General features: G+C 46.5%; 1 protein-coding gene across 29 annotated transcripts in view; it reads right to left on the bottom strand.

Annotated features, from left to right (window-relative positions):
* R3HDM2 (R3H domain containing 2) overlaps nucleotides 1–25,636 on the bottom strand; it is a 155,572-nt gene that overhangs the window by 1,517 nt on the left and 128,419 nt on the right. For 13 of the 29 annotated variants that reach the window (XM_057316205.1, XM_057316210.1, XM_026500197.4 and 10 more), the window contains 14 exons: nucleotides 24,387–24,418; nucleotides 24,235–24,288; nucleotides 19,818–20,050; nucleotides 17,765–17,940; nucleotides 13,642–13,743; nucleotides 11,431–11,673; nucleotides 10,772–10,898; nucleotides 10,360–10,520; nucleotides 9,730–9,884; nucleotides 8,475–8,575; nucleotides 3,063–3,232; nucleotides 2,287–2,434; nucleotides 745–842; nucleotides 329–482 (listed from right to left, as the gene is read on the bottom strand). In XM_057316205.1, the coding sequence (XP_057172188.1) occupies nucleotides 329–482; nucleotides 745–842; nucleotides 2,287–2,434; nucleotides 3,063–3,232; nucleotides 8,475–8,575; nucleotides 9,730–9,884; nucleotides 10,360–10,520; nucleotides 10,772–10,898; nucleotides 11,431–11,673; nucleotides 13,642–13,743; nucleotides 17,765–17,940; nucleotides 19,818–20,050; nucleotides 24,235–24,288; nucleotides 24,387–24,418 (1,954 nt within the window). The remainder of the gene's footprint in view (nucleotides 1–328; nucleotides 483–744; nucleotides 843–2,286; nucleotides 2,435–3,062; nucleotides 3,233–8,474; nucleotides 8,576–9,729; nucleotides 9,885–10,359; nucleotides 10,521–10,771; nucleotides 10,899–11,430; nucleotides 11,674–13,641; nucleotides 13,744–17,764; nucleotides 17,941–19,817; nucleotides 20,051–24,234; nucleotides 24,289–24,386; nucleotides 24,419–25,636) is intronic. The other 16 variants (XM_057316211.1, XM_026500195.4, XM_026500202.4 and 13 more) reach the window with 7 other exon arrangements.

Below are 25,636 nucleotides of genomic sequence, written 5' to 3'. Positions count from 1 at the left end.
TCCTAAAGGACTCGGAAGACTACCAAGACGGACATCCTAGATTAGGGTCAGGACCACTCCCACAAGACTCTCCTGTTAATCGGCTCAGCAACCCCTGCCATTGTGTCATACTCAAGTTTTTACCATCACCTTTCCCAGGACCTGAAATGGCCTGATAAGGAGGACTGAGACATTTCCATTCCCTAGATTCTCCTTGCTTTTGCCAAGTACAAAAGGGTCCTATTTCTACTTCCCACCCTAAGCTGGCTTTTCCCACTTGTCCTGGGCCAGTAATGCAGGCTGGAGGGGTGAGCACCTTTTCTTGGGGATTCAGCATTTTATCACTCACCGACATCTGTTGTCCCCAGGTCAGTGGAGGCAGATTTGAGGGCTTGTCTCTTGCTCCGGTTTCCATGCTTCAATCCACTCTGTCCCTTCAACATTTGAAAGATAACTCTCATCCCAGGTAAACAACATTGACTGCCTTGCATCCCAATGTCTGTCTGAAAGATTAAGGAGCAGCACCCAACCCTGAGGATCTTGCCCCACCAGGCAGGCAGACCGGCTAGAGTGGCCACTGAGAAACAGTCCTTCCCCCTTAGCACTGGGGTCAGGTGGGAAGAATGAGTATGATAGAGGGGTAAGACCCCTCCCACTTTATTCATTCTCACTGTGCTATCTCCCCGTCCAACCCACTGGTGGAGGTGGATGGCTTAGAGATAGGGGCCTGGATGAGAAGAGGGGTCTGATGGTGGACACCCTTACCTGGTGTACCGTGTAAGCTGACTGGCCATGGAGCAAGGGAGGGCAGATAGACAGATTGTACTGTAATGGCTGGCCCAAGAGGGAGTAGCGCCCATCACCTAGGGAAGAAGAACAGATGGTTTTCTGGGAGTTAGAACTTCATGATATGACTTTTATGAGACTTCAGGGGGCTTTGGAGATAGATGACAACAATGCATACTTTTCCTACTTTTTCTATGATAAGAGTGTCCATGTGACTGACTGAAGAGTTGTCTCTCTTCCTAAACCCCTTGGCTCTCAGGCAAATGGGGCTTTTAGGTTCCCTCGCCCTTGAAGAAGGGCTCTGTCCACTGCAGATGAAAGGCCCTTATGAATGTCTTTCATTTCTTTCTTTCTTTTTTTTTAAGTCATCTCTACACCCAACATGGGGCTTGAGCTCACAACCCTGAGATCAACGCTCTACCCACTGAGCCAGCCCAGTACCCCTAATTTCTTAGAGTCTCCTACCCCAAACCCAGGGCTCAAGTTTCTGACTTCTGTTGAGTGGCAATACAGTGAGTGGATAAGAGCACAGGCTTGGAGCCAAACCGCCTAGGTTCAAATCCTGGCTCTGTTACTGGAAATGAGAGGTTGGGTACATTTTCTCTTCATCAATGTTGAAGGCTGAGTGAATACAAGACAGGCAAAACACTTATAGTAATGCTTTATACACAGTAAGCACCATAAATGTTACTTTATTGTTGATAAATGTTAGATTTCAGAGCACTTTAAGGTTTTTAAATCATATTCTCATCTGATTTTTATTTATTTATTTATTTTTAAGATTTTATTTATTTAGTTGACAGAGATAGAGACAGCCAACGAGAGAGGGAACACAAGCAGGGGGAGTGGGAGAGGAAGAAGCAGGCTCATAGCGGAGGAGCCTGATGTGGGGCTCGATCCCGTAACGCCAGGATCACGCCCTGAGCCGAAGGCAGACGCTTAACCGCTGTGCCACCCAGGCGCCCCTCTCATCTGATTTTTAATACTGCTTGTGACAGCCAAGGCAGAAACAGATAAGATTATTTTCATTTTATATGTGATTAATCCCATTTTATAGATTAGGAAACTGAAGCCTGGTTCCAAGGTTAAGTAACATGCTCAACATTACAAAGGTAGTGGAAGAACGTGAACTTGAACCAAGTCTTTCAATCCAACTCCAGTATTCTCTCTTCTGAAACCACAACCACAGTTTGACACAACCCCATATTCTCAGCCTTCAGACTCCGTACTGATGAGTTAAACTCTTCGGTTCGTTACAAAGTTTCTTTTCTGGGCTCACAGTCACCTACCTTACTTGGTAGTAAATACTAAACATGTAAATGAGGTCTGCAGTAAGCTGACTATGGGTAGCACTAAAGAGGGGCAGGTGTCCTTGGCCTAACCAGGGATATTAAAGGAAGAGTTGGGTCCTAAAGCTGGATGACCAGCCACACTGGTTTCCTGCCTGTTGCTACCATTTGGGTCTTCCCACTAGGTAATGGGCTATAAAGGGCAGTAGTCAGCCCTAATCTAACCCCTTACCCTGTGCTGGACCCCCAGGCCGGGGGAACTGTGTGAGGACAGGAAGGGGACTGAGTCCTGTGCAGACATTGCTGAGGCTGGTGACAGGAGAGGGTGCCGGAGACTGGGTAGGAGATGTGACGGGGCTGTTGCTCATTTGAGTGTTGGCCTGTGGGAGAGAGGAGCACACATCATATATACGCCAGACATGACCCTCCATATATTCCTACGGCTTGGCTTAAAATTCACCTTGCTCAGAAAACTTCTCTTGCAGAACTCCATCGAAGTCAGACTGCTCCTTCCAACAGCCCCCTTAGTCCCTAATTAATTTGTATTAATTAATGTATTTATTTAAAAGATTTGTGTATTTATTTATTTGAAAGACAGAGTGAGTGAGCATGGGTGGATGGGGAGGAGCAGAGGGAGAAGGAGTGGGAGAGAAGTATAGAATCTCAAGTAGACTCCCTGCTGAGCTCAGAGCCCCACGAGGGGCTCGATCTCATGATGTGAGCCAAAATTAAGAGTCGGATGCTTAATGGACTGAGTCACCGAGGTGCCCCCATTTGTATTATTTTAATATCCACTTTTTGACATAGTGTTTTAAGTATTCTCTTGGCATTTCCAAATACGTATCCCTTAGATCTTAGGTTCCTTGAAAGCAGATGTTCTCCTCTATTTATGATGATTTCCCCCAAAGAGTCCCTGGGAAAGACAAGTAGAAGAGGCTGCTCGGTCAATGGCAAAGATTATTCCCCGAGAAGAATCTGGTCTCCTCCTTGCTGGGCTGCAGGACTCACCTGGGGGCTACTGTCAGGATTATATAGGTCTCCAGGTTTCTGCCCACGCTGGTCCATGCTGTAATATTTACAGTGACTCCACTGGACCATGGATGGGTTCTGGGGGGGCTGGGGTCCATTAGGGACATTCAGCTGCATGACCACCACGCCTGGTCCAGAAGGTGACACTCCTGAGGGGCAGGACGAAAGGAATTAGTTGTGAATTCAAACTATATTTTGATCTTCCACCTAACCCTGAGTGTGAAAGCCAGTAAGCAATCTACCCACTCGCCTCAGGGTCACTTAAACTGTGTCTTGCCAGGAATATGAGATAGTTGCTGATTTAGTTTCTGACTTCCCTCTCCCCAAACCAGTAAAAGTTTGAGTGGAAGAGACATGGGTCTCAGATGCCAATGCTCCCTTGGCCTTCACTTGGTGAGGGGCACTTTGGTATGCCTGGCAGAAAACTACTCCATTTGGTCAAAACCAGGTATTACCAAATGCCCAGGTCATATTGCTTAAGTGTCTGGGCATGGTACAGGTCCCAGCCTGGGGCTTGGGCCAGGGCCGCAGGCACGTGCAGGCTTTTCTGGTAAGGGCTGCAGCTAGGTCAGTGATCTCTGGTTGCTCTGGAGAAGATGAATGCACACAGCTTCCCTAAGGCAGGCCAGGAAGCACTTGAATGGGGAATGGCACGGAGCTGTAGGTCACATTCAGGAAATGACAAATAATTCAAGGTGCTGAGGCACAGGGATTGCGTAGGGGAAGTGGGACATATGTTTATTCACTTATTCAGCATTTATTGAACACTTACTATGTGCCAGTTCCCATGCTGGGCACTGGGTGTACAACAAACAAAGCGGTCCTTGCCCTTACCAGACGGACAGTCTATCAGGGACTAAGCAAACAGCTGGTGTCAGAGTTTGAAGCATGTTCTAGTAAGGGCCTTTATCCTGTAGGTGTTGGGAACAGAACTTCAGAGAGCTAACTCAAGTGGCCGGATGTAAAATGGCTGAAGGGAGGGAGGGACCAGAGGCAGGAAGACAAACTAGAAAGCCACCAAAAAAAGAACAAGGAGGTTCTGAATTAGAGCAGTGACGGTGGGAATTGAGTAGGGGGGTCAGCCTCTCTGAAGGGTTCGCTGACAGGTTCAGGTGACTGGATGTGATCCTGAGGCTTTAGCACAACCATGGGTAGCCTCACCCTCTCACAGGCTGGGGGAAGCAAAGAGCTCAATGTGGAAGAATATTAAGTCCTGAATCCTCCTTGTGGTGAAAAGCAAGGTAAGGGATCAGGGAGAAGCAGTCTGAACGACAGTCCCTGCTGGGAGGGATGGGCAGGAGCCCTGCTTCCCCACAGGGGACTGTCCAGCCTGAGAGTCTGCTCTTGACCTCTCAGGCTGTATCTGGTGAGGGACAGGCCGAGTCCATGTGCATGTGGCGGGAGAGAAACGGGACTGGGGGCGGCCAGCTTGAAAGCCTGCTGCAATGCTGCTGTCACGGCTCGGTGCTCGGAGGTTGCCACTGCCACCGCCGTCACATTGGTTCCTGGGACGGGAAATGCTGCAGCCTCTGCCCTGGGCACCAGTCATGCTGGGAAGTGGGCATGATTGCTTTTCTCAGGTAGCATCGGTCAAAGGGAAGGAAAGGAAGTGGCAGGAGGCCTGAGACAGCAGTTCAGGAGACACAGCATCTGTCGTACCCTATTCTCCAGTTAATTTGTGGCCCCCACCCTCTGGGGTTCATCTAATCAGAGAGCACAAATACTCAGAGCGACAGGCTCGCCTCTCCCCATCCTCTGCCACAGGGGACAGGGTATTCATCAGCATGGCTTGTAGAAGGGCCACCAGAAAATCGAATAGTTGTGGAGTATCATACATTTCACAACTCCCTCCTTACTATAGTTGCTCAGGGCATTTTCTTTCCCCATCCAAAGAGCCCCACCTGCTCCAACATCCTCTACCAACAAAATTGCAATTGACCTTATTCAAACACCTCATTGCTACCTGAGGGGGCCAACGCAAAGATAATCAAATCTACAGCTTTCTAGAAGGCAGCTCATAATCTGAGCTTAGTGCCTCAGGCCAGGAAAGGGTGGGGGGACATGTGAGTGTGTAGGGTGTGGGCGTAAGCAAGGCGGTGGAAGCTCCTTCTCATACCAACATGTAGCGTAAGGAGCTATTAGAGGGCTCAAGGGGAGGGGGAAAGAGAACGAAGTCCTCATATTATTTTCTCTGATCCCGACAAAAACAGAGCCAGGGTTTTCAGTCCCAGCCTTGGTCCGCCCCACACTGAGTCCTCCCCCGCTGGCCTGGAGCATTGTTCCTTCACTCAGCCGGGACACAGAGCACTACGCTGAGGAGCTCATTTTCATGCTTCTCTTCTGCAAGCCCAAAGCAGGTGGCATCCGTTAACAGCTGAACGGTTGCTACTTCTTAATGGACATGGCAATAAAAAGAAAAGAAAAGAAAAGAAAAGAAAAGAAAAGAAAAGAAAAGAAAAGAAAAGAAAAAAGAAAAGAGAAGAAAAGAAAAGAAAAGAAAAGAAAAGAAAAGAAAAGAAAAGAAAAGAGAAGAGAAAAACCACCCCACTAGCCAGTGACAGCACTTCCATATAATCAGGTTGGGGGAAGGAGCCTGGGTTGAAGTGGGAAGGGAGAGAGGGGGGTTGAATACGGAAATCAATTTCAGCCTGAAAGCTCTGAAAGGAGAGGGGACGTGTGAATGGCTTTTTAAGTGGCATCATTAAACCTGGGCAGAAAGGTCGATTGGGCAGAGCAAACTGCATAAATACAAACAGATGACATTTATGTCTAGCAGAATTGGTTTTTGTTTAGATGTTTTTTTTTTAAATCACTGAGGTAGAAGACTGATAAGGCTTCTTCCTTACCACCAGGAATCGAATCTATGGAAAGGAACATCCAGAGAAATAATATCCACAGGCATCTTTCCCATAATTACAGGATACAATCCAACAGTAACTTAGTGTTTGTCCCCCTTTTTGGTGAAGGAAAGGAATATCTTCAGGGAGTGGGAGAGAAAAGTGTTCGTTTCCGCTTTGGAATCCCCTCAGCTACAAAATGAGCCAGTAAGTATGTGAGAGGCTATTTCTGTCTATACCTCACTCTGGCCACGGTGCTGTGTCACTGTGAGTTGGGCGTCTGTGTATACGTAGCACTGCCGTTTCACGTCTGCGTGCCTCTTCCCCAGACAAGCACCTCTGGAGAAACCTTAAGGGACCTGTGGGCCATCCTTTTAGTGGGAAGAAAAGTGTTTCCTGGGGTTACAGTGCTATCTAATATCACAGTGGAGGAATTAAGGTCCAGGCCGGGGGGTAAATTGGACAACTACAAAAATGTATTAATAAGCCAGAACAGTTGTTCCAGGAACAGCCAATCTTAATCCCTGCCTTTATTTTTGGAAAAGTGACCATGTTGCTACATGGGAGAAGGGCGGGTGACTGTCCTCTGAAGGTGACATAGCAGCCCTTGTGGGCTATGCTGGCTTTCTATCTTCCCAGGAAAGCGTACACTGGAAAAGAAGGAAGAAGCACTTGTTTTTTTTAATTCCAGCTCCTCTTATATTTCCATGAGCAGAGATTGAAGACTTTTAAAATCAATGATACGATGAATATGGTCTCTTAGGTGACATGGGTGGAACAGAGGGTCCCATCACCTAGGAAGAATACAAGAGATCAGTCAGAGAAGCCTAGAATCAATCAATCAGGGCAGCTTGGAAGAAAGGACATGTAACAGGAAATTCCAAAGAAGTAAGGGAACTAGATGATGAAGAGGGCTTACTCCATTTCTACTGATTTGGGAAGAGCACAGATGACCTCCATCCAATCCCAGCCCAGACCTCTAGTGCTGCCAACTTTCAGAACAACAGCTGTTCCAGTCTGCTTAACCTAGCACTAAGTCCAGAGTAGGTACTGAAAAATTCTTCTCACTTGCTTTGTTTCTGATTCAAAGACCTTGTGTCTGAAGATGAAGAGATGCACCACAGAGACCCAATACATACACTGAGATACCACTAAGGAGTCACATAAAAATGCACATACAAGTGTACCCATATGCACACGCACACACTTGTTCTAACAAACAAGAGAGAAAATGCCCTGCAGTAGCCAGCACCACCAGAGGCTACAGCGGTTCTTGGAGCTGGTTTCTACAATTTCCATATCCCGCTGGGAATGTCAAGGTCAAGTGCCCCTGGCGGACACTAGGAGAAATAGCTAGAGAGACCAGTAATGTAATAAAGGGTAAAGGCTGTTGAATTTAAAACCTCTCAGCCTGTGAGAGAGCCATGTTTGGTCTGGATGAAGGGAGAAGTCATTGCTCCTTGAAGGTAAGAACTGATCATGTCTTATGAGCAAGATTAATTCTGGAATCCACTCCACAGCATCTAACACAAGAGTGCAAAAACTCTTAGGTGAAAATCTTATTTCTAAAATGGGGAAAACTGTCAAAATACATCCCTCTCACCAGAAGAGGGCACTCTGATATTCCCACAACAGAGGGAAATGGGGATAGCTGGAGACTGCATTAAGACACCACCCCCCGCCCCCAACGCAGAACCCCTGAGGTTGCTTTAGCTGCAGGGTAATGCTGTGCCAGGGTGGGGTGGAAGGGCAACACATGAGGGTAGCTGCATTGGTGTGTTGGGAGAATTCTTGGCAAAGGCAGAAAGTGAGAGGCTGCACGGCCTCCGCCTGGTCACCTGACGGCGGCCCCTTCAAAGAAGGCCTTTAGCCATTGAACAGGACAGCCATTTATTTCCCACCGGAGGGAAAGGAATAGAGTACAGAGACCTGTTCAAAGTGTGATATTGAGGGTGCAGGATGGGTTATGAAAAGGCAAAAGACCCAAGTTCAAGGTCTAGGATCGTGACCTCAGGCAAGCCATTTATCCTCTTTGAGTCTTAAATCTCGTCTTCACAGAGTTGTGGTGAGAATTAAAATGACACAATGTATGTGAGCACATATGAAAAACTGCCAAACGAATCTAAGATATGACTTAAAAGCATTTTATCAGCCTCCCTCACACTCCCAACAGAAAAGTAAAGCTGTCTATAGGAAGAACGAGTGCGGGAGACAGAGGTAAGCACTTCAAGTCTCAAAGGCGCGTGGGTGGTGAGTGTACTGCTGGATTTAGGGAGGAAAAAAAAAAGAAGAAAGAAAGAAAACAAGGAACCCAATCAAGGATGTGGCTTCCCAGGGATGGAGACAGGGCAACCAGCCTCCCCTCTCAAGAGGTTAACTTCAGCACCCCTGGAAAACACCAGTCAGGGCTCTGGTCTTTCCTCGTGGTGGCATTACAGCTGGGGACAGAGCCAATCCCTGAACTCTCTTGTTAGTCCCAGCTCTAGAGCACAAACCCTTCAGCAGTGTTTGCTCTTGCCGGTACCCAAGACCTCCCAATTCTTTATCCTCTTACCTGAGTACTGCTGTGGCAGCTGTGGTGGACTGCAGGGAGAGGGAGACTGAGGCATCTGGTACTGCTCAGAGCCGGGAGGTTGCAGAAACCCCACAGAAGGGCTGGGGGATGGAGAAGAGAGTAGTGTTAAAGTGGGAGAGGGAGGAGCACAGCTCCTGGCAAACAGCTGCTGCTTCCTGGGCCTCCCCTGTGGGAAGCAGAGGCAGCAGCCAGTCATTCCCAGACCAATTTGCCATGCAATTTCTAAAATCACTCATCAGTTCAAAGTTAATTATATGTATTTGTACTTGATCATCTTTCAATTAGGAAGCTGCTAATCAGCGCTACAGATGGAATGTTAGTGACACATGCTCTTCCCAACAGTGTGGAAACACCACACACATACACGTGCACACATGCATACACACACACACACACACACTCTCTCTCTCTCTCTCTGAGAAACACAAAGTGCCAGAAACAGACACACAGTACCAGAGAGAGATGGGTAAAAAAGAACTAAGGAGATGTCTCATTGAGGATATTTACACAATGTTAAACAGAGTTACCTAAAGACAAAAGGGGAATCCCCCCACCCTCCAACAATACTCAAGATAACACGGAGACGAACACACAAAAAGAGAAGTAAACATACACACTGCGAGAAACACAGAATACATACAGGTAGGCCCAGACTTGACTTCTAGTTCCAGCTCAACTTCTATCTAGCTGGTTGACTTTGAGTAAGTTTCTTAATCTCCCTAGCTGGAATTTTCTCATTTATAAAAGAAGGGAGAAAAATAAAACAAGAGGAGTGGACTAAATATTTCTAAGGTGGCTTCTACCTCTAAAATTCTATCAGCTATGACCTATACTAAGATATATATAAATAGACATACAGAAATAGACCATCTGAAATTCATCCACGGATATAAACAGAGGTACACAGAAAAATTTACATATATATATATATACTCCAAATTGCTTCTCTTAATAATGAGCAGTCTCTATCCCATAGTTCTAAATCCCACCGGTAAGAAAAATAAAAAATTGGGGATACCATAAAACCTCTGTCTCTGAAGCAGGAATTTTTTTCTGCTGATAAGCTCTTATTCAAATGTCAAAACAACAAGGAGAAAAGAAAAATGAACTCCCTCATATTCTACCTGCTTTAGGGCACCACTGGAATCTTTACCCCTGCCCTTCTTTTCTTAGGCCAGTGGAAAGTTGCTGCAGGTCTATGGGAGATGTGCCCCAACTCTCTGGGAGTCCTCACCTCGTACCGTTCTGCTGAGCCGGTGGGATCACGCTGTAGTACACCGGTACGCCCCCTGCGGGGAGGCCCCCTTGCACAGACTGGCTCGCAGGGACCAACATGGGTTGCTGGAAAGGCGGCTGGACCACATTTTGCGAGTCATTACCCACTGGGACCTGGTCAGAGATAAGAAGAGAATGACCACTTGTACTCCCAGTGAGCTCATCCAGAGAATGGCCAAGTAAGTCATCACTACACCAGGACACTGACTTCCTTCCCTACCTTTAGAGATTCCTCCTACTCTCCTCATCTGAGTGAAGAAAATGTGTACAGAGCTTTCTGCACGCCCCTCTTCTCTAAACTCCTCCCCTGGGCATCTGATGTAGAGAAAGGAGCCTGACTTCACTTAGATCTTACTTTTCTGGGCCATATACTCATTTGCATGGCTGTTTAAGACCAAACAATTTAAATAAGGACAATCTTCTCAGACTCTCTGGGCTTTCTCTCAGAGGAAAAACACCTACAAGTTCTAGGGGAAAAGTGAACAGTATTTTAGTGTTGGAGTTGTCACACTGGATGATGTGGGGAGACTGTCTTCCTTTTCCTCATCCCAAAGACTGGGTGATCTTTCCCAGTGCAGAATGCACCCACTTGGTACGAAGGCAGTGGAGTGTACTGAACCACCAGGCCTTGCATCTGGCCCCCCATGCTGCTCCTCTGGTTGCTGAGCAGGCCCTGGTTCTGTGGCTGCTGGACCCCAATCATGCCTTGGTAAGCCGCCTGCTGCTGGTTAGGCATCATGGGCTGTAAACCTAGGGATGGGCAAGGCAGAGAAGACATTAGCATGGTCTCAACATGTTCAGGAGGTCACATTCTCTCAGTAATTTTCCTTCTCCTGTCTGTTTTACCTTTTCTTTTTCTGGAGATCCTGGGCCCCTCTTGGGACTAATCATTCCTGTGCCTTTTTTTTTTAAACAAAAAACAAGGAAGGTACCTCTTCTCTCTTTCCCAGTCTCTGCCCTTCCCCTATTCACTGCCTTCCTAGCAGAGCAGTTTCTCTTACCAGGCTGCTGGGATGGCTGAGGCAGCTGTTGACCACGTTGGGGGCTGTAGGCCACCGGGTGAGAGAGAGGTCGATATTGCTGGTTGGAGTTAGGGTACTGTCCAGGGGGATAGTAAGAAACCTGGATCTATGGTGAGAGGAAACAGATATGTGAGAGGCTCCCTTAAATTCAACCCCAATATCCCCAACACGCATCAGGGTCTGGGCGCCTGGATGGCCTAATCAGTTAAGCATCCGACTCTTGATTTCAGCTCAAGTCATGATCTCAGGGTTGTGAGATCGAGCCCGAGTCGGGCTCTGCGCTCAGCATGGAGTCTGCTTGAGATTCTCTCTCTCCCTCTGCCCCACCCCCCAAAATAAATAAATCTTTAAATCAATAAATCAATAAATGCATCAGGGTCAATGGCCAGAAATCTGTAAATAGAGATGTTTTGGACCTGCAATTACAGCATTAATATACAAGTTTGAAACAGAACAGGAGTGATTTGTATTATACAGAAGGATGACCTTCTGACTAGAAAGACAACTCTCAAGTGCAAGGTGGGAAAATGGAAGTGGGGACAGGTATCCCCTCCGATCGATCTAAAGTAGATGAAGAAAGGATTATAATAGCGGGCAAACTGAATTAGTGATTTGAGCCAGGAGCCCATGCTGCTCACCTGCTGAGGGGGCTGCATGTAGCCCTGGGGCGGCAGGACTTGCTGAGTAGGTGGCGCATGGCTAGAAGGGGAATAGCTGGATGTGGGGAGGGGCTGTCCCGTAGAAGCCATGATGAAGCTAGTCTGCTGAGGGTGCTGGGAGATAAGTGGGGGCTGGAACAGAGCTGAGGATGGGTCAGCTGCTTCAGTAGAACCTTGGCGGCTAAGGCTCATTTGTCCAAAGGGGTTGCTGAGGTCATCTGCCTGTTGAGACAGCAAGAGAGACTTGAGAACTCAGGTCAGATCAAGCCCCCTGTATTTGGCTTCAACACAAAGAGAAAGACAGACAGAAATAGCAACCCTCTCTAGAGCCTTCTTTACTGGCACCAATTTGGGATACTCCTGCCTCCATTCCCTGGGAGGCACTTTTTAGCCCTAAGCCTCTGTCATGTGGTGTTTTAAACTGCTGTGAACTGGGCACGCCTGACTGGCTCAGTCTCTGGAGCATGTGACTATTGATCTCGGCGTTGAGTTCGAGCCCCACACTGGGTGTAGAGATATTTAAAAATAAAATCTTAAAAAAAAATTGCTATTAACTGAACAGGTACTTGAAGCCCAACTCCAGAATCAGACTCCTTACCACATACGAGATAACAATGGCCACTCTGACTACAACCTTTATCAGAATTAGTCCTGGAGAGATGGGAGCAACAACAAAATTTTCCATATATATATATATATATATATATATATAAATATTTATATATATAATATATATATATATATATATAAATAAAAGACAGGACAGGACAAACTAATTAGGGTTAAAAAAAAAAAAGATTGTAAGTCCTCCTCCATTTCCTGTCTTCCTCATGTCTCCAACCATACAAAAGGCTCTATGTTGCCACAGATCCTGTTTTTATAATAAAGGACCTAGAGACCACCTTGAGTGGACTACGGATAACGAGGTTCATGTGGCTCCCAGCTCTGCCTGTGTAGCGAAAGAACTCGTAGGCTCTCCCTCCTGCTGCTTATCTCCTTACTCCCTCCTCTCGAGGTCATTTCCACCTCTGTTCTCTGACACTTGCCTAGAGTTCTTCTGCACTTCAGGAACCACTTCCAATTCTCACCTCTGAAAGGAGGCCAGGCTGAGTGGCCGAGCTGGAGGGCAAGGAGCCTGACAGGCTCGTCTGTAATTGCCTCCTCTCTCTGCCCTCTTCTCTAAGCAGCAAGAGGAATGGACGGTGTTCCGCCTCTCACTTGTACGGTGATAGGTCAGAATTTGTTAGCTTCCCCGTTCCTTCTGCTTCCTGGACAGTAATTCACACACACACACACACACACACACACACACACACACACACACTGGAGCAGGACTTCTTTTGAAAAATAAACTAGTAGAAGCAAAAAACAATGTTTTCCTGTGGTTTCACTTAATTTTCAGGAATCTGATCTTCAAGTTAGCTGTTTTGCTACCTTAGTGGGGAGGAATAGATGACAAGAGTACTGGACTGCAGATTATTTTGAGGTCCACATTCTAGAGCTTTTCAGAATGGAGATGAGAGGGGGAAGGAAAGAGGGGATTCTAGTGAAAAATCAGACCGTGTGATTAACACACACACACACACACACGCACAACCAGGGCTCTCATAACCATGACAGAAGTTATCAACTATGAGGTAAAACAGGTCTTCACAGGACTTGTAGTCAGGATACAAACAATTTAAACAGCACGTGCTATGCAGTACAAGTGGCTATTTTTCATATAAAAGAACACAGTAAGATAGAACACTTTAAGTTTTTACCAGTGATGCCAGAGAAATCTGCAACTGCGTTTTTATCTTCAAAGGAAATGACAGAAAAACATGCTATACAGGATGAACTGGGTTCTGGGCGTTCATACATGTCCAGAGAGGAGAGAATGAAGGATGCACACAGGAGAGCGATGAGGGACCCAGGTTAGAGCAACATCCAGTTTTGTTCCCCTCCCAAAACTCAGGGGAACTCAGTGCTCCTCTCTTATATTTAGGCGTCTTTCGATGCCTGAAGTGCTGTGACGAGGCTACTAGGATGGAGTATAGCTCCGTCTGTGCGAGCCCTTTGCTCAAGAAGAAACGCCTTTTAACACGGCCCTCCAGAAAGTGCAATTGCTTTGTCCCAGATGGAGCCCACAGACATACCACAGATACAGGCCACACGTGGACATGACAAAAAGGGGAATGGAGTTTATACCATGTTGTACTGCTGGGGCGGAGAGACTGGCAGAAGGACTTGGGGACAGGAGCCTGGAGAGAACTGAACAGGCTGCGGAGAGGGCTGCAGAGCCGGGACTGGCTGTGGACCAGCAGAGAGGCATGTGGAACAGGGAAGAGAAAAGGGAGGTACAGGGAGAGGTAGAGGGAGGGGAGCAGAGGCGGGGAGGGAAAGGGGAGGAACAACAAGGTTAATCATACAAAAAATGTCACATGAATAGCGAGGCTGCTGAACAGACTGGTGAGCAGGCCCAGGATAGCTTGCGGCTTTCGCATCTCTGACTAATAAACAATCTCTCCTACCAGGCCAGACCCGCGGCCATGCACACTCCACCCCGTTAGCGACTCAGAACTCTGCAGCTGTTGTGAGCAATCTTAGGACTCTCAGAGCCAGTGCCTGCATGCTGATTCCAAACACTGCTTTTTCCAAAGCATTTTTTCTGAACACACGATTCCTGGGGAGCATGATCGTAACCCTCCTTGAATGACCACTTGAGAAGGGATTCCTGCTTCTGTAGGAGGGGTTATCCAAGGTCTGGCTCAGCTTTCCCAGCCAAGCTCCTGACTTCACACCACAGCTCTCTTGGAGGAAGTGCTCATTCACAAGGATTGTCTCCATCCCGAGGGTAGGCAAGGAAAAAACAGCCAGTTCACGCCTGGTTCCAGCTATTTCCTCCTGCTCCACGATTGTTCTGTGCTCCTCCAGGCTGTGAGGGCAGTGTGAAAAATGCCCCCATAAGCAACCAGGGAGGGATTTGGAATAAAATATAAATAGCTTCACTGTAGCTTTTATTCCTTCAGTTCCTTCACTAGCCTCAAGCAGGAAGATTTGTTTATGAGGAACATGATGAGTTCTAAACCAACTAATGGGAAGTTCTTTTTTCTCCCTCTTCTTCCTCTCCAGCCATTTCAATCACCTCTCCTGGAGAATCAGTTCTCCAGCCATAGCCCCTGATAATAAATGGGGTGGGAGAAAGGAGCGAGGCTAGGAGGGCAGGGGAGGGGGGAATAACATTTATATACATTGTTCCATTTACACACATATCTCATTACAGACTCACAATAATCCATAGTTAAGATAGTAAGGCTCAGAGGAATTCAAGCACACATCCAGGATCACACAGCTAATGTGGCAGAGCTGGATGGGAACCTTGTTCTGCTGGACGTGTATTCTTTCCACTCCACTCTAACAGGAGGGAGCAGACGAAGGAAGAAGTTAAACGGAATTACACAAACATTTTTTTGTTTGTATGATTCTCCTCCCTCCTTTCATATTTAGAAGTATGGGGGCCCAAGGTATCAGTATCATCTCTTGGCATATACCTCAGGGGAGACCCTTTCACAAGGCGACTAACAGTTCTGGAGGCAGAATCCGGGAATTAGAAGACCTCCAAAACAGAGAATGCTCCTGTTAGCTGGAATAAATAAAATCTAAGTCATCTTGGTTAGGAACAAGTTACTGAGACACCACGGTGCAGCACCTGTGACAAGCTCGCAGCTCTCCTGGCATACCTAGTGTCTGTAAGCCAGTGCCATTTCAAACACAACTGCTGGCCAGGCCGCTCAGCATGAGCTACTTGCGCTGGTAGCTTTTAAACCCATTTTCTATTATCCGGATCCTCTTCTCTCTCTTGGGGGAGAGTCATTGTGCTTCAGGTCTTACATCCTGTGGGGCAGAGGGGTGGCCATAGGTATAGCTGCCTGTTGCTTCGCATTTGTGAGTTCTGAGTAAAAAAGAGGGAAGAAATGATGCTCCTTTCTTAGGCCTCTTCTGACTGAGGAAGGGTAGTGGTAAAGGTAGGTGTCTCAGTGCTATTTTTATTTTTTTATTTTTATTTTTATTTTATTTTATTTTATTTTAAAAGATTTTATTTATTTATTTGACAGAGACAGAGACAGCCAGCGAGAGAGGGAACACAAGCAGGGGGAGCGGGAGAGGAAGAAGCAGGCTCATAGCGGAGGAGCCTGATGTGGGGCTCGATCCCATAATGCCGGGATCACGCCCTAAGCCGAAGGCAGACGCCCAACCGCTGTGCCACCCAGGCGCCCCTATTTTTAAATTCTTCCACCATTCTCCTCAGTTACAGTTCTCAGAGAATCTCAAACTCCAGGGCTAGGGAACGTCTGAAAAACCAAGGGGAAGCCAAAGACTGGCCCCGAGGGATATGACTGCCACCTGCTGGTGAATGCTGGGTTAGATCACTGGCTCCTGGCTGCCTGACTGGACTCCCAGAGGGCTCTCCTCAAGAGGTCCATGCCACCTTAGGTAAATAGGGCAAAAGGTAGCCACTGGTCCTTTAATCCTCAGCCTCACCTGTTGGTTTCATGTGCTCTACTGACACATGATAGGGAGGTCTGCTCTGACAGCAGAAGTCTTCCAAGAAGGGAAAGTTTAGCACAGTTTAGCCAGCACTGTCCCCAGGCTTGTGCAAATGCCCCTTGCTACAAATTTCTGAGGGAACAGAATCTCTGTAACGAATAATGCTCCCCTGTCTCCAATCTATAGGTCCTAACCTAGTACTGGACACCCTGCAGGAGATCAGTCACTACACATGACTGACCCACTGACCCTCATGATCCAGAAGCAGGGCCAGAATGAGAAGTTTGGGATTTAGGGCCAGTCACCTAGATACTCTAAAATTCTTTCAGCCCCAAAAGGTTATTCTTGTTATCTCTTTATTCTCCTCCCACTCTTGTCTGTTTCTAGATATGGATGGAAGGAGGAGACAGATAAAGACCAAGAAGGAGAAAAGGGAGCAAGACTGTATTAAAATACACACATTTTAGAAAATGCAAACAAATATGGGGACCTTAGACAAGTGAGGCACGCACAGAAACACAGGAGGAGACAGCAAGAGAGAGAGGCGTACCCACTTAAAGGTCAGAATGCAGACCCATCAGGGAAAGCACACACACATGCCACACTTCAGTAGGGAGTGAGGTAAACTGGTAAGAATGGGACTTAATGAGGTAGATGGTGGTAGAACAAGAACGAAAGTCAGGAAAACAGAGAAACTGATTTAGGGGCCAAGATAAAGGCCTGGAATGATTTGCATGTGGGTTACATTAAGACACAAAGCAGGGTGTCCCAGATCATCACAATATCAGAATGGGGTAGTGCTGGGCCACCCTAGGCTCTTTACAGTCTAGTTTCCAGTTCCTGGGAAACTAGTGCCTGCAATTTGCTTGTTTTACCTATGGAAGAGACAGATCCGAGGCCAAGCTGGACTAATGAGCATAGAGGTGAGGGAGCCTGGGAGTTGAATAAGAAAAACCGCAGCAGCAGAGTGCAGACATGGGCTTTCCGACCAGCAGGGAGCACCACCAGAGATACTCCAGGACAGAGGGCGGGCTCCACTCATGGGCAGCTCTACTCACGGAAAAAAAAAGTAAGGGAAGACCTCAGCGCAGCTCTCCTCAGAGTATTAAGGAGACTTAAACCTAGAACGCTAACGTTCCAGTTTAGAATACGGACTGATTCTGATGCTGATGACTTGCGTGACCGCCACAGAAACAAAACTTCACCCAAACCCTACTTGGTATCAGCCTCTATCAGTTCAGCTACAGAAGGAGAGAGTTCTTTCATGGCACGGGAAACAAAGACAACTCTGGGGGGTTTTGTGCCTTATGGCATATGTATGACAGAGGTTTTGAATATATTTCCTTTCCTCAAACACCAACTCCTAAATATGTGTTTATGGCTCCACAGTCACATGAACACATTCAGTCAGTTATGGTGGGAGCTGTGATCTCTTCAAGCTCCATATATGGACACAGTGAACAAAATCGCCTTGTGAATTACACAGGACATAGAGGGAGATGCGGCACAGCAGAAATGTGGAATGGGGTAAAAGATTCCACTGGCAGTTCTAAGAAGAGGAAGAAACAGAAAGCAAAAAGCTCCCAGACTGACTCTAGGAGCACTTTGGCCAAACCCTCGCCCTTACTCCTCTCTCCCCACAACTAACAAACAAGAAACGGAGAAGGAGTGGCAGGTCTCCAACAGATCTTTCCTGCCACCCACAGCACAACAGACATGACTGTGCTTCCAGAGCGCGCTTGAATCGGAGCGGAGGGGGCGCTGGCACCGAGTGGTGACTCACCTGTGAGATCATGTGATTATTCAAGGGTGGCTGTTGCTGAGGCGTGGGTGGGAGAGCAGGAAGTTGCGGCTGCTGCGGCTGCTGTGGCTGCTGTTGGGCAGTACAAGGGAGAAGGCCCCGGACAGACTGGGATGAGGTGACCTGGTTGCACACTTCTTGGGCACCTAGTGCCATACCTAAGGCAAAGAGGAGACCCACCAAGAGTTGTAAGCACCAGCATGATCACGCCACCCTTGGAGATGCGGGGTTCTACTCCTTCCCTGCTGCTTCTCCTCACTTCCCTTCTGTCCATTCCCCCACTGTCTCGGGAAGATGCACGCATGAGCACAGACGCATTTCAGCTGCCTTGCTGACGGGAGTCCTCATCTTAGCAGGTTTCTCCTCTCCAGGGACAGTGAATACCTTGCCCGTTGATGGCTGGATTTCAGAACTGAATGAAATGTGAGGCTGCCAAGGCACCTCTCCTGAAGGGCCTAGAATCTGTCTGTCACGACCAGACACCTGAAAACATGAATGTTTGCTTCCTGGGAAGGTGCAGATTCCTAGTCCCTTAAGAGACCTATCTTCTCTCGGATTTCTTCTCAACTTACAGCATTTCATAAAAGTTGCTGAGAAGGCAACCTTGCCTCTCCAAACACTTGCCTGTGCACACACATAAGCACAACTGTCACCCAACTATTCTCCCCATTTCCAGCCTCTCCAAGCCATGCATACATTCCCATAAAATACTCTTACTGACTATCTGCTACGTGCCAGGCATTGTATAACGAACTGAGAACACGAAGGTGAAGAGAACACAGTCCTTGCCCTCAAGCAGCACAGGACCTTCCAACAGGAGGTGGACACGCACACAACAATTACAATCTGATAAGGATAAGGGAGTCATCAGTGATATGGACAAAGTTGTATGGCAGCAAGGTTGAGGAAGCAGTAACTCACTTAAAGAGGAAGTGGGAGGAGAAATGGATTTGAAAGGCAAAGAGAAGGCTTGTCAGACCAAGAGGGGATGAAGCTAATACCACATTCAACCAATGGCTGGAGCTCAAGAGGAAGAAGGATATCTGGAAGTAAGACCGAAGTGGCAAACTGGGGTCAGGAAAAATGCTGCACTAAGTCATTTGGATTTTGTTATGCAGGGAATGCAGAAACATGAACAATTTTTTAAAGAGAGGACTGACACGATTAGATCTATGTTTTGGATTGATAAACTGGCTCTAAAAAGGGCTGAGGATGGAGCAGGGAAACCAGCTTGGGGGCTACTGTCATAATGAAATAAAAGAAGACAAAGGCCCGGATAAAGGCAGAGGCAGTGGGGTTTGAGAGGAGGTAACAGAGAAGGGCAGCAGAGACCTAACAGAGGCAAAATCTTCACGACTACTGGGGTCTTCTGAGGACAAGACCTACAGAACTTCTGGGATGAAAAGCAAGAACTCTTTAGACGCGGGAGGAGGGTGAGACAGAGGCGCACTGGGTATAAAGCGCTAAATACCCCCTGCTAAGAGAGCAACAGGAATAGATGGAGAAGGTGACCCACCCCACATCGGGAGAGCTGAAGCATGGTCACAGGGCTGGCATGTGGGACACAGGCTCCTTCTCAGTGACTGGGCTCCAGACGATCAGCCACAGCACTTCCTGCAGCTCTGGCTTATTGGTTGCTACCAACTGATTATCAACAGCTGAACTCCAAGGGTTTCTCCTGCTCTACCAACCCTCTATAATCTCAGAGATCATGGAATAAAAGCTGTATCATTCTCGTGTTAGTATAGAACTTGAACTTGGGCCGATAGGGATACCTAACTTTGGTCGGAAATAAGATAAAATAATCGAATCCCAATCTTTTGTTTGTTTGTTTCCACTTAGGGAAGAAGGTTTGAAAGAAAATCGGAGAGGGGACTCAAAGGAACAATGGATCCAAGAAATCAAATTTTTCCTCGTTAGTTTTTCAGGACACTATACGGGGACAACGTTTTGTTAGAAGTAAACATTAGTGATGTTCTGCAGAAGACAAGCAAGGAATGATGAGTGTGACACTGAAGGACAGCAGCTGTAGTACCTGGCCTGGAGATCCTTCCTGCACTGCCACCTTTACTGCTCCCGATGCTGTCCCCTCGGGTGAGGATAGAGATTCCACTGAAGCTGCTGGCTTTGGTGACAGGGGGCCGCATGCTCCGGACAGAGCCGTCAGAGTCTGTGCTGCTCCAAGGCCGTGGCTCCAGGGATTTGAGTTCGCTGTCTGTGCTGCTCTGGCGGCTGCTTGAGGTTCGGCTCAGCCCCTCACGGTTACCCCTGCAGAGACCACAGTGGTCAGAGCACCCCCCACCTACCACTTCGGCAGAAGAGCTAGGAGAGAGTTCATTTCTATTCTTTCAATACAAAGAAGGGATGAGGGTTGGGAGGAGGATGAACACTGATTTCTTGTTAGTTGGCTGGCCAACCAAGACTTGCTGGGAGCGGACAGAACAAGATCCAGTACAGTAACAAAGAACACAGAGGCAAATCTGGAAGACAGTGCACTGGCAACTAATTCAATACATCAGACCAGAGGTGGACGGGAAACCATATACATGATGCTGAGATTGGCTGTGGTCTTTTCCCCTGCCCCCCGCAGGGATCCCACACATGCAGGAGTGAGTGGGGAGCAGAGGGGTACCACCTCTTTCTAGGAGTTCTTAAAACAAAAGGACTCCTAGAAGTTACTATTGCTAGAAGGCAGGGGTAGCCAAGACATGGATAAATATAACAGGTCTTCCACATAACACGTGTCAAAGCCAGCAGAGGCACCACTTTTCCAGAGTTGGGAAGAGGAGTAGAGATTAACGGGGCACCCTGGAAAACTCAGTCTGACAGTCTGAAACTGACCCGACCTGTCTGGAAATTCTGCATTGGTATCTGGGAACAACTGGTTCAAGGGTCTCTAAGGGCTTCGGTCTTCAACACGATCAAGCAAATATGCTCTTGGGACCCAGGATGGCAAGGAGCAGGGGGCTGGCTGTGCCTAGTTGCTGTCACATTAACAACCCTATTGCCCTAGGCAAAGCACAAGGCTATTGAGAAAAGGGACTTCTCTCTTATTTTGCTCTGGAAACATCAGGGTTATCCTGATGCTATAATTACTGCCTGTGCTTATAAACAATTGTACTTAAGATGGATGGGGTTGACCTAAAACCCTAAGCCTTATTGAGCCCTTACTGCTTCTTAATCAATAAGCAAGAACCAGGAATTTTCCTTTCATATCTCCCACCCCCAACAACTACTGACCTAAAGAAACTAAATGACAACAATTACAAAGATATTGGTATATATACTGGGATGCAGGTGAGCAAAAATCATAGTAGCTTGGGCTCCCTCCTTTTCACCACCATCCCACCTAAAGCAAATAGAAAACCCCATCCCCATCCCCTTAGCTTCAAAGATACTAGGCTCGGAGTTATTCTAATAAAGAAAGGTAGTTTTCTTACGAGGGTAATATTAAAGAAAATTCCTTTCTTTATCAGATAATATCTGCTCCAAAGGTTACTGTAGGGAAAATAGGCAAAATAAAAGCTAGGGTCACTATTTTTTTTAGTCAAGCCAATGACGGTGGGCTAAAAACAAACCAGCACAGCTGGTTAGGGATAAACTCATTCTTCTCCGAATCCCAATATAACCTCAGTGCTTCTCTTTCAATAATTAAGAGAACTGAAAAATATTCCTGTCTCCCTAAAACCTTATCCCTTTCTCTTGGGAATGTCAAAAGTGGAATGGGAAACAAAGAACGAAATGTAAATCAGGGACTCTCCAGGAACAGAACCAGACCTGAAGTGAGAGCCAAGAGCTCTGACTCAATGGCCAAAGGGAAGTCTACTGAGAGGACTCAATAAAGATGTGTCTGTTTCTGGGGCAGGGCATAGAGTAGTGGCAATGGATGAAGCTGTTCATTAGATATTAGAACCTGAATTTTACAAGACAAGTCCTAATGGACTTTTACACCTAAATCAAACACAGCACTATCTATCAGGACAATTCTGCCATTTACTTTGTCTTTCTACCAGAGGTAAACAGAGGATGAGTCAACTTTAAACCAAAAACCCTGGGAAGCTTGAGCCAAAGTGGCAGTGCTTCTGTACTCATCCAGTTCCCCCCAGTGAGGCCGAGTGTTGAAAATGTAGGCTAGTCTGATGCTCTAACATCAGTTAGTACGTTACACCCCCAAGAGTTAGAGAATCTAAGTTGAGTCTTGGCCAGATAAGAGATCAGTTTTCCTTCTCTACAACTAAACTTAATCTCTAGCCATGTCTTTCCACTTCACTAAACATATGGCAACTAGGGAAAGCTCCCAGAGTCAGTTCTAAGCACTGGACTGGGGTATGTATGTGTGTTGGAAAGATGGGGGGTGCAGGACAGAGAACATTTACACTTTATACTCCTGTAAGATCAAAGCCGACTTAGCTTTCACAAGTAGATTTATGCTGGTGAAAAGTTCAGTTTATTGGGTCTGGGGAGTAGGTAGGGAGGCCTGTGTAAGAAGTGACAGTAAATGTTAGTAATGGCTTATTTGTCAATGGAGTAGAATCTTTCAAAGAACTGGGAAGTTGCCTCGGTTATTGCCAATGTGGATAATGGAATGTGGTGTATCAGTATTTGTTTCACACACTTGGGAAGAAAGGTAAAAAGCAGTTAGAGAAGACCAGCTTCTCATCACTAGAATTCTGGACTAGTCCCCAAATAGAAGAAGTTGCCCCCTTGAGGGTACTGCGTTGTACCGGACCTAGATCTTTAACCAACACTTAGCATGGAAAGCAGCAGCTTAAAAGGAGGTCTGGATAGGAGAGGGTCGCACCTGCTCACTATATCCTTGGAGCTGTTATCTGCACAGTTTGATGTAGTTTGGTGCTCCACAGCACTAACAAGGGCATCACTCTCAGCAGCGAATGTGAATTAGGGCTCCGAATGGAACGCTACTTAGAGAGGAAGGGGTGATGTTTGTAGAAAGCTGGTCTGGTGTATGGTGAAAGAACACCAGAGAGTCAGTCCCAGGTTTGCCACTATTAGCCATGTCAACTTGGGTTAGCTACTTAATTTCTCTGCTTTTGTTTTCTTACATGTAAACCAGTTTACCAAATCAGGATGCTGAGAGATCTGGATCAGATACAGTATACTTTAGTAACCTAAAGCCCTGTGCATTAACATATGCATAGAAGTTAGTTTAAAACTGTTTATTACAGGATTCTGGGATGATTTATGATCCTGAAGTATACAATATGGAATAGGGATTTTTTTCTTCCTTTTCTTTTCTTTCTTTCTTCTTCTTCTTTTTTTTTTTTTTTTTTGTTAGGGGGAACTCTATCTCAACCATCATGAACAAGCCGGAGCCCTCACTGCCTAAGGGCTTTCAGATGGACTTCAGGGTGGGATGGTCTAGGAAAAAGAGTTCAGAGATATGGAAGAGGAGGTAATGCCCCATTCCAAGAATGAGAAATCTTGCAACCCAAATTTCTACGTGGTTTGACTAGCTTTAGAAAGGGCATGGTGGAAGGGGCAACTGAGGTACTGGGAATGAAAGCTCTAACTAATCTGAGTTAATTAGTTCCTATCAAGCTTAGGATTCAACAAGAGATAAGCCCTTTGGAAAGGGTTGGGCCTGAATCCTAGTATTGAACACTCAGGTTTTCTCTACTCCAAGTTTTTCTATTGGTAAAATGGGAGGAATGTACTTAAAATGAGTTGGTGCCAGACAGGGTCCTAATGAAGCGCTTCCCTCACCACCGCCTTGTGTAATCCTCTGAGGGGCACTGAGAAAATCAAATGAAAGGGAGAGTCTCATGACTGCTTTGTGGAACATGGGGCATATAAGGCCCGAAGAAATTACTATAGCAGCTTTCACCGATGTTAACAGCAAGTCATGGACAGTCATTAAAAAAAAGGCGTGTTCTATGTCCATGCTAAGGCAGACAAGTCTTTTTCTCAGGCCATCTTACAGATTATATGGTCCCAAAGACAAAACTACATAGACACAGATGTTTGTGTTTTTATATGTGTGTGTGCATACTATTCTTTCTTAAAGATATAAAACATCCCCTACGCTGGGTCAGGGATAAGCTCTTCACAGCTTTCACAGATTCAGAAAAGGGAGCCAGAAGATACCCATTCTTTTACCTTAATATAAATACATGCTGAAATCCTCCCCGAATGCCCAATTCCAGCAAACTTCTGGAAAGGAGCAGTACCTATCCCAGACACACCTATCTGGTCCCCTTTACCACCTATCCACGACTTAAAATGAAATCAGCAACAACAAAAATAAAGTCATTGAGCAGGAGCCATTTCTTTTTTAATGGGGAAAAATATCCAATGTTGCAAAAACCACAAGTTGAATTATTCCACAAGCAGCCATGCATGGAGCAAACTCACTCCGCTGAAAAGATTACAGCAAAACAAAATTAAAAAAACAAAAACAAAAACAAGGAGAGATACAGATCACACAGAGATACCTAAACATCTGCCTTCTCTTGTGAGAGCTAGAAGGAAAGGCTTCCTTGGAGAGTCTGTTGGTTAACATCAAAGAAAAGCATCATTACAGGATTATATTAACCTCACTGACAAAGCTCAATGAGAAGCAGGGAACATGCTAAGTGGTACTAACCTGATGTCATTTAGATATCCGTTCTGGCCAGTCTAGGTGAAGGGGAGAAAACGGAAAATAACTTATAAGAAAACAGCATGGCATAACCGAAAAGGGTGTCCGTGATGCTATGAATACCCAAGGTCCTCAAACCAAGCTCACCCCCCAACAGGGAGAGAGGGAGCAGGGACAGGATGACCCACACCCACACACCCAATCTGACCTCTCACCTTTAGTGGAAAAGAGCATTCAGTGTTTTTAGCCTTCCCACAGAGTGTTTAAAAAGAGACGCTGATAAAGGTGGGAGTATGGAAAGGAGGAAGAGGAAAGTTTTAACCTATTATTTCCTTTTTAGTTCTAAATTTATTCTCTCTAGAGGTAAGCTGAGCATAGTAATTGGTGTGCTTGGTACTACAGAGTATGATCAAGGGAAGGGCAAAGGGAGACAAGAGAAAGAAATTTAGTTTTTTTGGAAGTCATCCTGACTATTCCATTTCTATCCTTCACACTGGCCAAAATGAAAGACATTCTGACCTGAGCTGAGCAAGGAGAGTAAGAAATTGGGGAAGCAGGTACTTTTCAGAGCCTAGAAAAAATGAAAGAATTAAAAGCCCGAAACATTCCTTTGGGGGGACCATTTCCTGACAAAGCCACTGAGCTGAGTGAAGTGAGCATTACGATGCACTCCCAAGCCTTAGAAAAAGGCACCCAAGAGTGTCCAGGAGCTGAGCAGAGTGGGCTCCACACGGAGCAGAGCCAACGCGGGGCAGCTCAGGCTCCAGAGAAGGCTGCGGGGGCAGCATTTCCATCCAAACACCCTTCTTGCCACTTCCCTTTCTTGTTGGCCTGCCTCTTCCTCCCGTCCGCCCCAACCTACAGCTCCACCCTTCATCAGCTCCCTCTGACTGGCCAGGTTCCTCTCCACATTGCGATCTCTGGATTTTGGTGGGCTTTGGCCATTTTTCCTTGTCTAGACCTTCTGAGATTCCTGATGCCTCTAACACAGCAAGAGTTAGGAAGTGCTGAAATGAAAAGTGGTAAATCCGCAAGGATTTAACAAAGAATACATATATTAGTAGAGGCTTGAGAGACTAGAAACCAGGAGAAAAAAGGAGAGAAGAGCTAACTGTGACTTTGTTGTAGCTGTACACAGATATGCTCCAGCGTTGTTCCTAATCAGCCCCAATACCTTATCAACAGTTACTTGTGCTTCCAGAGTACCCATGGCTTTGCTAATGGCTGGCATGGTGGGACAGTCATTTACCATGTGT

This window comes from Ursus arctos, unplaced genomic scaffold, assembly GCF_023065955.2.
Source record: "Ursus arctos isolate Adak ecotype North America unplaced genomic scaffold, UrsArc2.0 scaffold_21, whole genome shotgun sequence".
NCBI lineage: Eukaryota > Metazoa > Chordata > Mammalia > Carnivora > Ursidae > Ursus > Ursus arctos.
The sequence above is the reverse complement of the archived record's forward strand: the minus strand, read 5'-3'. Positions and strand labels throughout refer to the sequence as shown.